This window comes from Megascapheus bottae, chromosome 14, assembly GCF_031878675.1.
Source record: "Megascapheus bottae isolate mThoBot1 chromosome 14, mThoBot2.hap1, whole genome shotgun sequence".
Lineage (NCBI taxonomy): Eukaryota > Metazoa > Chordata > Mammalia > Rodentia > Geomyidae > Megascapheus > Megascapheus bottae.
This window is the reverse complement of record NC_143522.1, coordinates 3,872,962-3,887,285: the sequence shown is the minus strand read 5'-3', so window position 1 is coordinate 3,887,285 and position 14,324 is coordinate 3,872,962. Positions and strand designations below refer to the sequence as shown.

The window sequence follows — 14,324 nt, the reverse complement described above, 5'->3', positions numbered from 1 at the left end:
GAATCCGGGTCTTCGTGCATGCTAGGCAAGCACTCTACCACTAGGCCAAACTCCCGGCCCCTAAAAGTATTATTTCACTAAGGAGTTTTTCTTTTTACAGACAGATTCTTGCTCTCTATGTAGACTCTGTTTCAAGTTTCATTGAAACTCATCATATAACCCTGGTTGACAGCAAACTCCCAATTCCCCCGCCTCTGCCCTGAGAGTGCTGGGATTACACATATGTACTACCAATTTCCTAATTTCAGTGAGCATTTGTGTCTATGTATGCCTGCGATTGTGTGCAAGCGCTTGCATACTCTTACACCCACATATATGCCTACTTTCACAGACCCTGGGGCTTGAACTCAGAGCCTGAGGATTGTCCCTGAGCATTTTTACCCAAGGCTAGCACTGTACCCCCTGAGCCAGCGCACTACTTCTAGCTTTTCATGAGGTTTAACTGAAGAGAAGAGTCACATGGAACTTCCTGCCTGGGTTGACTTTAAAATGTGATCCTCAGATCTCAGCCTCCTTCGTAGCTAGGATTACAGGAGTGAGCCACCAGCTCCCAGCCATCAGTGGGCATTTTTATAAGTAAATGTAGCAACTCTAATATTAGAATAAATAATTTGAATAAATAATTATGGATGACATCATTTATTAAAATAAATCATTATAATCAGAATAACTTGGTCACAGAGAATGCTATATACAGATTTCTGAAATTCATCACGCTAAGAGAATGTAGGACTTATCTTCTGAATTTTGATAATTTCCTAGGTTATGATACTACTTTCCCCAGAGACACTAGCTTCATGCTTAATCACTAAAATCTCTCTTTGCATGAATATAAGGTCTTTAGAAAGATTGCTGAAATCCTGAGTATTGTCACTAACTTCCCAAAATTTTTGTGTGTGGCTTTTAAAAAATTACAATTTTATTCTTAGTGTTAAGGTGTTGTACAGAGGGGTTACCATTTCACAATCCAGAAACTTCAAGGAATTTTCAGATGGCTAGAAGCAAAAGAATTGCTTCAAACTAGTATTGTTCTATTATAGGTTATTTTATGCTGACCACATGATCATGGAGTGATTTTTTTAACCTCTCAGCATCAGGCTTGCTTTCACCTCTTGGCCTGGAATGCCTCTTAATGTTGACTCCCAAATCCTAATGTTCTCTCACAGCTGCCTGTGTGGAAAAGTACCCCGTAATAGCACTCAATTGACCTTTCTCTGTTTCTGTCTCATCCTTAGCTCTCCAGAGGTGTATTGTTCTCCTCTTTTCTCCTGTTAGTTGTGCTTTTAATCTGTAACACAAGAAGAGATATTTGTTTGCTTCTGTGGTTTGAACACAGAAAAAAAAAGTATCTTTGAAAGAATGCCTCAAGGAAGATTTGTCCCCCACTTAGGTATATTCTTTTTAATTTTTCCACTGTAAAACTTTCCCTCTCCCAGGATTTGAACAAAGAGGGCAGTTGAATACATTGGAACCAGGAGCTCTCAGTAAAAGGCCTATTCTTCATTCCCTTTATTGTTTAGTCAACTAAGTATTCTTGATTTGGAGTGGTGAATGCTTTAGTTCAAGGTACCAGTGTTTGTTGCACCAGAGGCTATAGGTGATTCCTAGAATTTAAACAAAAGTCTAAACTTTCCTGTGGTACTTATAGTACTCTTTAGGGAACAGTTTCTGGGATATGCATCTATGAATCCAACTCCATTTCCTAAGCTTAGGAATTGTGAATAGGAAACTCTTAGGTTGTACGCTGAGATCCTGGATAAGGTTTGTAAGGTAGAGAAGGAAAGGGATAGCATTGTTGGAGAACTAGTAGATAGATAGATAGATAGATAGATAGATAGATAGATAGATAGATGTATATAATACTATATATTATATTAAAGCATCCTTACCATTGAATAATATGAAATCAGTTCTGTGTTTACAAAGGCTGTAAAACAGTCATTGTCTAGTACATCTTAATGCCATTTTGTCCAGTGGAATAAGACCATGGATTTAGAGCTCTTCTAGGCAGAATAGGGAAAGTCAAAATGGCAGAAGATAATGAAATTATTTGTTAAAAATGAAGGTTTTGGCTTCTCCACTGATTTTCATTTTATTCATTCCATACTAGATTAATTCAGGGTGGTGTTAATATGCTCATGCTATGAACACATTGTTCATGGCTTTTTATACAGTTGTGATGTCTGGGGGGTTGGGATTTAGCTCAGTGGAAGAGCCGTTGCCTGACAAACGCAAGGCCCTGAGTTCAGTCCTCAGCTCTGGGGAAAAAAAAATAAAAGAACAACAATTATGATGTCTATTGTGAATGTTTATTCTATAAGACCAATAGTATTTATTAGTGAAACTAATTATGATAGGAGCTCTTGTAGATACTTAAAGATACACCGTATGCTGTTTTTTTCAGGGAAAGGTGATGTGTTTGGAGACATCTTCTGGAAGGAAACCACCCTTGCTCATGCCTGTGCTAACGTCCGAGCGCTGACGTACTGTGACCTGCACATCATCAAGCGAGAGGCCTTGCTCAAAGTCCTTGACTTTTACACAGCTTTTGCAAACTCTTTCTCTAGGAATCTCACTCTCACTTGCAACCTAAGGAAGCGGGTATGTTGTCTGTTTCTGTGTATCCGTATTCGAGTATCTAGAGGCTTAATAGGTTATGCTCTATCAGCTGGGCAATTGTTGCGAGCTCATTTTCACGATAGTATTGTCCCTGTTAATGTGGAGCCTTGCAGTTTTCTTTGTCTTTCCATTTTGTTTCCTATGTAAAGCAAAAAGGCACCATGTTGATACAGGTCAATATCTGAGTGTTTGTCATATAAGGTGATGTGAAATAAAATACAAACCAATTAATTGTAAACCTATACTGTAATATCGGTAGTTTATAAGACTTTATAATACTGCTTTAAAATGAATAGTAACGTCTTTTATTTTATCATCTGAGTTTCCTTAATGCTGGTAAGGGCAGTTTAGTTGGTTGCCTATTTTACATTCCCAGTGCTCTTTAATCCCTTCTTCTCATTTAATAATCAATTCAAAAAGCTTACCCTCCATTAATTCTTTCAAAGAATACTATCTCAAAAATTAATTAGCCACCCTGACATGTCCTACAATAGGTATAGGAATCCTTTACTCTGTACTGCGCCTGCAAATTTAATCTTCATTACCATTTTCTTTTTTATTGATGAGTGTGACACAAATTTAATTTGCATAGAGAAATCTCTTAGCTCTGATTTATAGGTCATTGAGCATCGGTTAGGGCTCTATCCTTGCCAAGAGTGAAATACACATTTGGATAACTCCACTTAAGGAATTTCATCTCAAATGATTGCCTATCTAAAAAGCAAAGTATTTTGAAATAACCATGTTTCCTTTCAACTAACTCTTAAATAAAACCTTCCTTGTAGTTAATATGGGTGAAAACAATGATGCTAAAGAGGCAAATGAGTGCCTATGCTGTAGCACCATAGAAATGAACCTTTGTAAATGAATTTGATTTTTACTCCAGGTTTCAAGAGAAGACAAGACTAGCAGGAATATTATTTACTCTGTATAAAAATATATGATCTATATTCCAAAAATATTTTCAGTTTATCATTATTGTAACAGGAAGTCACTGAGTACCCAGAACTTATGAGACAAGTTCCATGCTGTGGAGAGCATGAAATTTACATATAAGATTCTTGGGCTGAAGAAGCTTGAAGTGTGACACATGACCATTGAGGCAGTCATGTGTGTGGGAGAGATGCTCAAATATTAACTAAAGGCGGAGCTCTCTTGTCTGGTGGGAACTCTGAGTCTCTTAAGTCAATGGCCTACTTTCTTATCACCTTTGCAAGGCAGTCTGTTAGACTGTTGATGTCCATACTGTATTAAATCTGTATAAAGTAAAAGTTACCAACTTTGAAATCTACCATCATCCTATAGGATCCTGTAATATTATCCAAGTCCCTATCCATAATCCTTGCTTTCTATAGTATACCTCTTATTTGTTCTTAAAACACATTGCTTGCCCCATGTTTCATATGATAATTATAATTTTTCTGTAAAATAAAGCTGATAACTGTCTCCCTCTTAAAGTATATGAAGTAACTTAGGGCCAGAGAGATTAAATAGCAAATGAATATATTTGCAATGTAAGATCTCAAAGAGGGATTTGAATAGCCTGTAATCCTAGCTGTGGAGAATGAGAACTGATTATCATAATTTGACACTAGTCCAGGCACGAATGTCCATGAGGCTCTTAACACCATGTAGCCAGCAGAAAAGGCAGAAATGGTGGTGCGGCTCAAGTGGTAGATTGCCAGCCTTGAGCAAAAAGCAAACAAGTAATATCATGAGACCCTGGATTCTAAGCCCAGTACCAGTTTGGGAAAAAAAATAATTGCAAGCAGAAAGTGAACTTTGATTCTTATTGAATTCTACACACAGCTGTATTACTTTGCTCTCTCTCATACCCATATATATTCAGAAGAGACATCAAAGAGTAACAGAATTGCCTACTCTTTTGATGTATTTATGTACTTAATCAAGTCATGATCCCCTTTTCTGGGATGACAAAATGGTGTGTATATTGGATTGAAGTTTGGCCCCCAGGTATGGGTCGAAGAATGTAGGCAGCACGTCCAGCTCACATGGTACATTTCAACAAATTCTTAGGTTTTTTTAATTATTGGTATTCCACTTTATCCTGTGTAGTTCTTATTCCATGATGTTGAACACTGCTACAAAAGACAGTGAACACAGTTAGGCAAAACTGTTGTCCATTGGAAGACTATACACTGGGACTTGGTTTTCAAGGTGGATCCCATTCCTCTGGTAGGAAAGGCTCCCTGTGTTTAAACTGTTTGTGGAAACAATGTGATGACTGCAGAATGGCCATATGATTTCCACATATTATTTTCCACATATTCTTTCTTTGGTATGTACCAGGGAAAGGATGCTTTGATGACTAGTCCCAGTGAAATATCCCAGATCCTGAGTCCCTAGTAAATTTCTACTGTAGATTGTATTTTTTGGGTATTGTCGTAGCAGTTGCTGGAAGAATTGTGGAGAGGCTGCCTGGAGGCACGTCCTCCCCCACTTCCTTTCCTTTGCCCCATTCACCCTTTCTTTTGCGAAGTCTAGGTTGCAGTAGATCACTGGTATCCTGAGCATAAAACTTGAAGCTGCCCCTATGGGTGTGCCTAGTGACTCATCCACACTGGGTGTGAATCTGCAGTGTACTATTTATATAAATAACAAATGCTATCCCCAGAGTTCCTCAAATCTACAGATACATTGTTAATTCTCTTGGAACCCATTTTTTTTCTCCCCTACGTAAAAGACCATGGTGTCTACAGAGATGATGTTTTATGAGTTTAAAGAAATAAACCATCTAGAAATTGGTGGGTATATTTGTCCATGAGACTATCAAGAGACTTCCCTTCCTCGAAGCTTAAACATAAATGTTATATTAGCACTTATGGATACATTAAGCATGGTTGAGATTTTGAATTATTTCTGAGTATTTTCTTCACTTCCAAGATAGCAAGAACATATTTTCCTCCAGACTGACTGCTTAAGTAGGATGAGGGAGGGATTTGATTTGCTATTTTTCTGTACAGCTTCTGATAAGACAATTTTGTTGAAGTGTGATACAGAAAATATTGGCTGGTTTGTTGTGAATTCAGTGTGCAACCATAAGGTACCTACTAACAATGGTGGGTCATAGGGTAAAAGCCCCACTGTCTGGTCTTCAGAAACTTACAGAATAATGGGAGGTTATGTCTGATTCAGATAATTAGTATGGGTAGGCTTCACACAAGGGTAAGGAGGACAAAAAAGGAAATGAATCTAGTTCATCTCAAGAGAGGGGGCAGGGAATGAGGCCTGAGCAGGATAGCCTGAGACTTTTAGCTCCAATTAGCCAACAAAAGCTGTAAGTTGTATAGGGCAAAAAAGCTAAAGAATACAAGCCAGATCCTGAGTTTAAGTCCCACCCCTCCAAAAAAGTATTAGTAGATCAAAAGGAAGAGAGACAGAGATGATGATAGGAGGTGGGGGAGGGAGAAAGAGAGGAAAGGAAAGAGCAGGCTGTGACAACAGTGGAATTGTGGCTTCATTTCAAAGAATGTTCTAGAACAAGCAAGGATCTTGTTAATTGCCTTTGTGATTTATTTTCTTACAGATGAAAATATTGAAACCCAGAAATTTTTAAGTGATTTCCTCGTGTTCACTTAGCTAGTTAGTGGCAAAGCTTGGACAGGAATTCATATTCTTTGAATCCTATGCTGAGAGTACATCTACTACGTAACCTAGATTTAAAGCTTTTTTGTAAAGACTTGTGAGACAAAGTCAATACTTGATTGTGTTCCATTTTAATAGGGAAGAAAGATATATGGCAGGGATTGTATGTGATTTGTGAAATGACTTCAATGTCATACTGTTGCTCAGGAAAACTAACAATGGAACAATAACAAGAAAACAAACAAGCTATAAGCAATGTTCAGAGTCTGAGAAAGGACTCTACTCATGGTCTAATGTGTGGTGTGGCTCAGGGTTGTATGTCAGCAGCATTATGATGGGCCTCATGTTAGGGCCACATGGACCCTTCTTAAAAGCATGTTGAAGAGGTGATACTATATGTGATATGCTTGAAGATAATGTGTTATGAATGTGCTGGCTGCTACACCACGTAGCATAAATACCCAAAGCAGTAGTTTTTACATGTGTATCTTATTTTTAGACGACATCAGCACTGTCCACATTTGTAATGGTAATGGAAAATGTCAATGTACCACCAACAGTGGTTATGATGGGTATTAAAAGCATTAGTTGGCTTGAGCACCAGTAATTCATGCCTAGAATCCTAGCCACTGGGGAGAGATCTGGGAATGGTGGTTTGGGTCAGCCTGGGCAGGATAGTCTGAGACTTTTAGCTCCAGTTAGCCAATGAAAAGCTGTAAGTGGTAAGAGGGCTAGCCTTGAGCAAACAAGGAAAAGAATAGAATCCAGGTACTAAGTTTTAAGTCCCATTACCAACACTACCTACCCCCAACCCCCAAAAAAGTATTAGTTGATCAAAAGGAGGAAAGACAGAGCTGATGATAGGAGAGAAGGAGAGAGAGAGAGAGAGAGAGAGAGAGAGAGAGAGAGAGAGAGAGAGAGAGAGAGAGAGAGAGAGAGAGAGAGAGCGCACACACGTAGGGGAGGGAGAAAGAAAAGAAGAGAAAGGTTAGAAGAAATCATATTCAAAATATTTTCATATATAATTAGGAATATTTGAGGTTGGTTGCAGGAAACAGGGAAATAAGGAGAGACATTTCTCTTTTGTGTTCCTCTCCTTGAGTCTGTTTGCATGTGAATGTCTAGAGTCCTGTGTGGGTTATCATGTCCAGTTATATTACAGATCTTGCATCGCTTGTCTCTCTGAGTTTGGCTTACCTTGTTTAGCATGATTTGTTCTAGGTCCATCCTTTTCACTGCAAATGATGTAGTGTTCTTTCTAGTGACAGAGTAAAATTCCATTGACATTGTTTTCTTTTTTTTCTTTTTTGATAGAGCTGAGAATTACTAAAAAAGAATGTCAAGTAAAATATGAAAAGGCAAAAAAATGACCAGCAATAGAGTGCTAATGCAGCCTAAATTACATGCTAATATGGGCTTACCTTTTAAATACCATGTCTATATTTATATTTGCCAAGAGAAATCCCATATATGGTTTCAGATTTGAGTAGCCATGGCTAGAAAATTATCATGCCTTTTTACTCCAAGGCTTTGCTGAATTCATTACTTATTTCATTCACGTTTCCAGGGGAAAATAAGCGTAATACTTTTACAGCCATCAAAGTAGGGAGCCAGAAGGCTCCATTCACAGTGAAGTACCATGGCCCTTTTCATAGTGCTTATACATGAAAAGAGCAGTAAGGGAACATTCTGGTGTCTCTTCTTATAAAGACACTATTCCTGTTGGATCAATAGTCCATCCTTACTACTTTAGATATGTTTAAATTTCTTCCACAGGAGTTCCATTTGAACTTGAAAACTTTCTTAACGTTAGGGCTTTCAATATATGAATTGTAGGGCTATCATTTAGAAATGATTCCAGACTGACAAATGTTAGTTATATTCTCAAAGAAATGCTACCACTTCAGTGCCTTAGAAATACCCACCCTGTTCTAACTCCAAAATTCCTAGTTATAGACTCCCTTGTATACAACATCTGTATAATCTGTAATTCAAGTCACAGGCTAATAGGACTCTTTAACCAATATGCATTTGTCTCTTGTATTAGTCTTGTCAGGCTGCTATAATAAGACAATACAAACTGGGTAGCTTGAATAGTAGAAATTTAAGTTCTCCAGATCTTACAGATTCCAAAATTAAGGTACCAGAGGGCTCTGTCTATGGAGTGGTTCCCTGGCCTTCTTCATCGTGTATGTACATGAAGAGAGCAGCAAGGCCACTTTCTGAGTGACCCTGAGTGAGCACTCTTAGGCATTTAATTGTATGGCCTGGTTTTACTGGACATACTAATGATTATGCTAAAGATAGGTTCATGATCATAATATTTTTCCTAGATTTTGGAGGGCGTTTCCAAGTGCCTAGTAATGGGGAATGGTTTATCTAAGAAAGCATCCCCAGAGCCAAGATGATAACTTGCAGGGACATGAGCACATGCAACTACAACTCTAATGAAATGCAATTGAAGTATCTGCCTGACTTCTACAGTTGGCAAAGTTTTTGTTGGAGCACTTACTGGAGTCCACTGGCCACCGATCCAAGAAGTAGCTTCTACCATAGTCACCTCTTATCCAGGGTGCAGTACTGGGTCCTTAGCTCCTTCATGTTATCATTACTTCCTTTTCATCGGCCTACATCATGTCAGATTGGTTTACACCAGCGGAAGCTGGATAGTCCAACATTGGCTGTCTGTATCCTTGACAGCTAGAGAACTCACTAGCAGCTCAGCCCAAGATGTTGACATTCTTAAGTGGAACTGGTAATGCAGCCTCTCTCAGAAGCTGAAGGCCTAAAACTCCCTGGACAGTCACTGAGGTGAGTCTGAAAGGCTGAAGAATTCAGGATCTGACATCCATGGTCAATGGAAACATAATGTATGCACTTCCTCAGGACGTGTGCAGTCTGTACATGCCATCCAGTATCCTCTTTTTCCACTTTTGTTCCCACACCCTAACCCCTCGTCAGGGAATGATGTCCATATTCAAGTCAGGTCTTTCCTGCCCAGCTACTCTCCTAATCAGCCTTCTCTAGAAACATCCTCACTCACACACTCACACACACACAGTATGCTTTACAAATCTTTGGGCTTCTCAGCACAATCAAGTTGGCAAGCAAGACTGAACATCATAAGCCATGCCTGTAATCCTAGCACTCCAAAAACAGGCAGGATGATCTCAAGTTCCAGGCCACAGTGGGCTATACAGTGAGACTTAGTCTTAACCAAACAAAAATTACACCCCTCCCCCCCCAAAATAAACAATCAGAGAAGGATTCCTTTAAAGCATAGCAAAATGTCTTTAAAGAATGATCTAATACAAATCATAAAATGGGGAGAAAAGATGTAGGTCTCTTCTCTAGAATTCTATTCTTGAATCTTATTCAATTGAAGCTAGCTGACAGTTTTATGGAGAAGCATTGTGCCAGTTCTGCATTTTGTTTTCCGAGTAGTTCTTGCATTAGCAAAAGCTCAGAGCTCAGTAACTGCCTTTCTTTCCAGAAAGCCTGCTTATCCTGGTGAATCCAGCTGCCTACAATGTCTCTTTCTTTTTCTTCTGTGAGCAATGGAGTATTTTAGCAATGATTACTTTTTGTGGTTGGAAAATATACTGGGATTGGATATCAAACCTGTCTAGAGTGCTAGCTTAGTAGATACAGGCTGCATAGTATGTGGATTTCCTCTAGCAAATAGAACCATCTTGGAAGAAATGGTCTAAAACTGTGACAATGGGCATCTCAGCTACATGACTTTATTTTTTGTTGCTGCCATTTCCATGATATATCATTTAAGCACATATTAAAACTCCTTTATCATACTTTTGGTGTGATAGGAAAAATATTACTGCCATTGCCCACATTGGAAATAAAAAGTAATAATGGGCTTCTAGAAAACCCTGAAATACTACACAGCATAGACACGTGCTTACTTTGCTCAGAGCACCAGTTTTTTGTTTTTAATATTCTTTCTATTGTAATTAATAGAAGAGTTACATTATATTCCCCAGATAGAAGGTGCATTACTTCACAAACCTTCTCATGTTTTTGTTCCCATTTCCCTCCCCCCAACCCCTCCCCTCATCTTGTTTTCCCCCTTCCCTATCCGATTTCAAATAATCTAATACACATATATAAAATATATCAGATAACCAGGTGAAATACTGTAACAATATGAGATAACCAAGGGACAGCAACAGAGATGAGAGATAACATAGTACATTAAGGACAACAATCACTCATTATATGGCTTTTGTTTCTATATCCTGGAGGTCCTTTCATTTAGCATCATCCTATATGGCCTTATGTATCTAGGTCTTGTCCTATTGTAAACCTCTGCTAGGAGAGTCCAAGGTTTATACTAATTATGCCAAATGAGGGAAACCATTGAGCCTATGTTCCTTTGGGTCTGGGTTAACTTCACTTAATATGATTATTTCCAAGTCTTTCCGTTTCCTTACAAATGGGGGGATGTCGTTCTTTCTCACAGCAGCATAGAATTCCATTGTGTATAAATACCACATCTTCTTGATCCAATCCTCTACTGAGGGGCATCTGGGTTGGTCCATATTTTCTCTATGGTAAATGGAGAGTATCAGTTTTGATACTTCATTTTCCCCCTTGCATTTTGGTCCTTTCAGTTAAACAATGAGCTCTTTAACATAGATATGTTCTATAATCTTTTTATTGTCAGTGACCAGAAGAGTGCCTGTTATACAAATGAATAAATAGAGAATGAATGAAGTATGAATCTCAAGTTGCCCCCTTCAGCTCCTGAGAGCCCTCTATCGCTTGAACCACACCTCTACTTCCAATGTTTTTATACTGAATTGGAGAAAAGAGTCTCATAGAGTTTTCTTCCTTAAGCTTGCTTTGAACTGTAGTCCACAGATCTCAGTTTCCTGAGTTAGGAATCCTTAGGGTTACAGGCATGCCTAGTTTTAACACAGTTTTTTTTAAACTTCAGTGCTAGAACTATTGTTGTCATCTAGAACAAAATACATGATATCCTAGACAACATTAGCACAGAGCCTTTATGAAATATGATTATGAAAATGACCAATACCAATTGGTGTTAAATCAAGATTAGAGTTAACTTCCAGGTGCTGTTTCAAATTGCTTGTGCCTGTAGATTCTGCACAATCCCACAGCCTGTTGTCTGATACTTTTACAACAGTACAACAGTTTTGATATGGTTGGGACATAGACTAAGATCACTCAGTGTCAAGGGCTTGTTTCCAAGCTTAAAGAGAGAGCATTTTCTCTAAACAGTCTATATAACATCCTTGAATCTAAGCAGAATATAGTTATGACTCCATTGATGATCCAAATTGCTCATTGACTGACAACTGTCCTTGCTGGCAGTAGATTATGTAGATTTGTCGAATGTCCACCCAAGATGGTAAAGCATGCTACTTTGCAGTTTCCACCCCACAAGCACCGTATCATTTGAGCATGAAACTGGCACCATAAGAGAAATGAGCAAAGACAAATGAGGGGACAAACTCATGGCAGTGCAGCTGCTGTTTGTTATAAGGGCTCTGTCTTTTTCCAAGCCAAGCTGACTCTCTTCCATCAAGAGTTGGGGTGGGGTGCCTAGGACAGGCAGACTTTCAGCTATGCTCCAAGTTAGTCCTGTGCATTTAGATGAAGCTGAGACTTAATTATGGAGTCTTTTGAGCCCTTAAGCTGCTTTTATTTGGGGATCTGTGTTGGTCTGTTTCCAGACAGAATAAAACCTTCTCCACATTTTGTTGCTAGGGTGGAGGGTAACATATCCTTTGCTCTTCAGTATGTCTACAAAACAATTTGAAGGATTGAGTTTGCTGAGTTTCAGAGGGAGGGCTGGATCCAGTAATTTGCTAACACATTCAAGAGTAGAAAGTATGGTCTGGTCTTTATCAGGTGTTCTTTGTAACTGCAGTTTATTTTTGTTTCAAGAAAAGTTATCTAGATATCAGTGGTTCACGCCTGTACTACTAACTATTCAGGAGGCTGGGATATGAGAATCAAGGTTCAAAGCAAGCCTGGGCAATAAAGTTCATCAGACTCTGATCTCCAAATAATTGCCAAAATACCAGAGGCTGAGCTGTTGCTGAAGTGATAGAGCATTAGTCTTGAGCAATGAAGTTCAGGGAAAGTGTCTAGGGCCTGAGTTCAAGCCCTAGGACCCATATCTTTTTCCCCAAAAGTTACATTAACAGTAAACAAGAAGGAAATAGTTCTTTAACAGGTAGAAAGTATTCAGCATATTTTTTAAATGACTTACACATTATTTTTCTAACCAAAAATCTAATTGAAGCATTTGATTTTATTTTACGGCTAGAGTCTTCCTCCCAATGTTATAGACATCAGGTGGTTCAACTAAACTATGTGTGCACGCATTGTGTGTGTGTGTGTGTGTGTGTGTGTGTGTGTGTGTGTGTGTGTGTGTGCACCAGTATTGAGGCTTGAATTCAGGGCCTGGGTGCTATCTCTTAACTTTCTCAATGAATGCTGGCACTCTACTTATTGGGCCACAGGTCTACTATGGGTTCTCGGTGGTTAATTGGAGATCAGAATCTTATAAACTTCTCTGCCTGGGCTGGCTTTGAATCTCGATCCTCAGAACTCAGCCTCTTGAGTAGCTAGGATTACAGGCGTGAGCCATCAGTACCCATCTAGCTACTTCTTCATACTCAGAACTTAGCACTGATGAAAAGCCCGCAGAAGCATGATGGGCTGTCATGCCATCTCCAGTTAAAGGAAAAATAGACTTTTTTGAATTAAAAAATGAAGATTTTGTTACTGTTAAGACTGAAATATATGTAGTATTTTCTTCCTTACTGCCTTCTGGCATAGATCCAAATTTGAAATATATCAAACGTTTAACTCTTCTAATTTCTCATATCTCAATATGTACAAGGATCTTGTAATTTGTCATTTTGGTTTGTCATATTTTTCTTTTCACTTTTGGAGCTAAAAACCATTGATTCAGCTTGTCTTGTTTTCTCAAGTATGTAGGGAAATACGGAGAACAAAGAGTATATTTAGCTAGGTGTTGGTATCTCCTATTTGTATACCAGCTACTCAGGAGTTTGAGATCTGGAGGCTAGTGGTTTAAAGCCACTAGGTTGAAACTCCGTTATACCCTACCTCCAAAATTAGCAGCAAAAAAGCTAGATTGGAGGTGTTTCTCAAGTGGCAGAGCAGCAGCCTACTGAACGACAAGGCTCTGAGTTCAAAGCCCTGTTCCAAGAAAAAAGTCAAAATGACATTCATGCGTATATCTTCTGAAGGGTGGAGGTGAGGGTACAGAACTTGAGGGATGAGGGGTGAAAAGTGCAGCAGTGGAGCTTGCTGGACACGGGTGAAGGTGAACTATACCACCTAGGAGGGGTGGGAGGGAGGGAGGGGAGAGAGGGAGGGTTTGTATGAAAGGAAATGTACTCATTACCTGACTCATGTAATCATAATCCCTCACTTCTATAATAACAATAAAATAAATTAGTTAGAATAGAAATGAAAGACATGTATTTGAAAGGCATCTCTGCTGATTCTGATCAGTGGCTTTAAAGGTCTATGGAGGGACAAGTTTTTGAGAAGCCTTTCGTTATTCAAAGGAAGAATCCCTGTGAGATGTTTATAATGAATTCAGGCTGTAACCGCCCCAGAAGGTTTAAGAAATATATAATATTATACATATATAGACACATAAATGCCTACGGAGGAACAAGAAGTTTAAACATTAAATGTTTGTAGGTTGCAAAGAATGCTGTTCTATGGCTAGATTGAATTCCTAATAATATTTGACTATTCTGACCAAAATAGCATCTGACTTCCTGAAATATCCTTTTTCTCTACCTGAGATGTACATTTCATAGATTTTGGCATTCTAGTCAAATGACCTTTAAGAAAGAAATCAAATCAAGTGATCCTCCTAAATAGTCAGTGACACTCAAGTGACCTGCGGAGACAACAGTAATTTCTCCTGGAAAAAGTCGTTCATTTTCTAGTCTTCTTTCTAAATCAGATAATGCTTGACTCACCCAACATGTTGACAAGTTGACATTTACTGTGGTTTCATCTATGTCCATGGTTTTATTTTCTAGAGAGTGGTGGTACCGACAGGA

The 14,324-nt window shown here is 38.7% G+C and overlaps 1 protein-coding gene across 1 annotated transcript in view; it reads left to right on the top strand.

Moving 5' to 3' along the window:
- Positions 1–14,324, top strand: part of Kcnh5 (potassium voltage-gated channel subfamily H member 5) — a 201,952-nt gene that overhangs the window by 159,878 nt on the left and 27,750 nt on the right. The window contains exon 10 of the mRNA XM_090345364.1: positions 2,405–2,601. Within this exon, the coding sequence (XP_090201490.1) occupies positions 2,405–2,601 (197 nt within the window). The remainder of the gene's footprint in view (positions 1–2,404; positions 2,602–14,324) is intronic.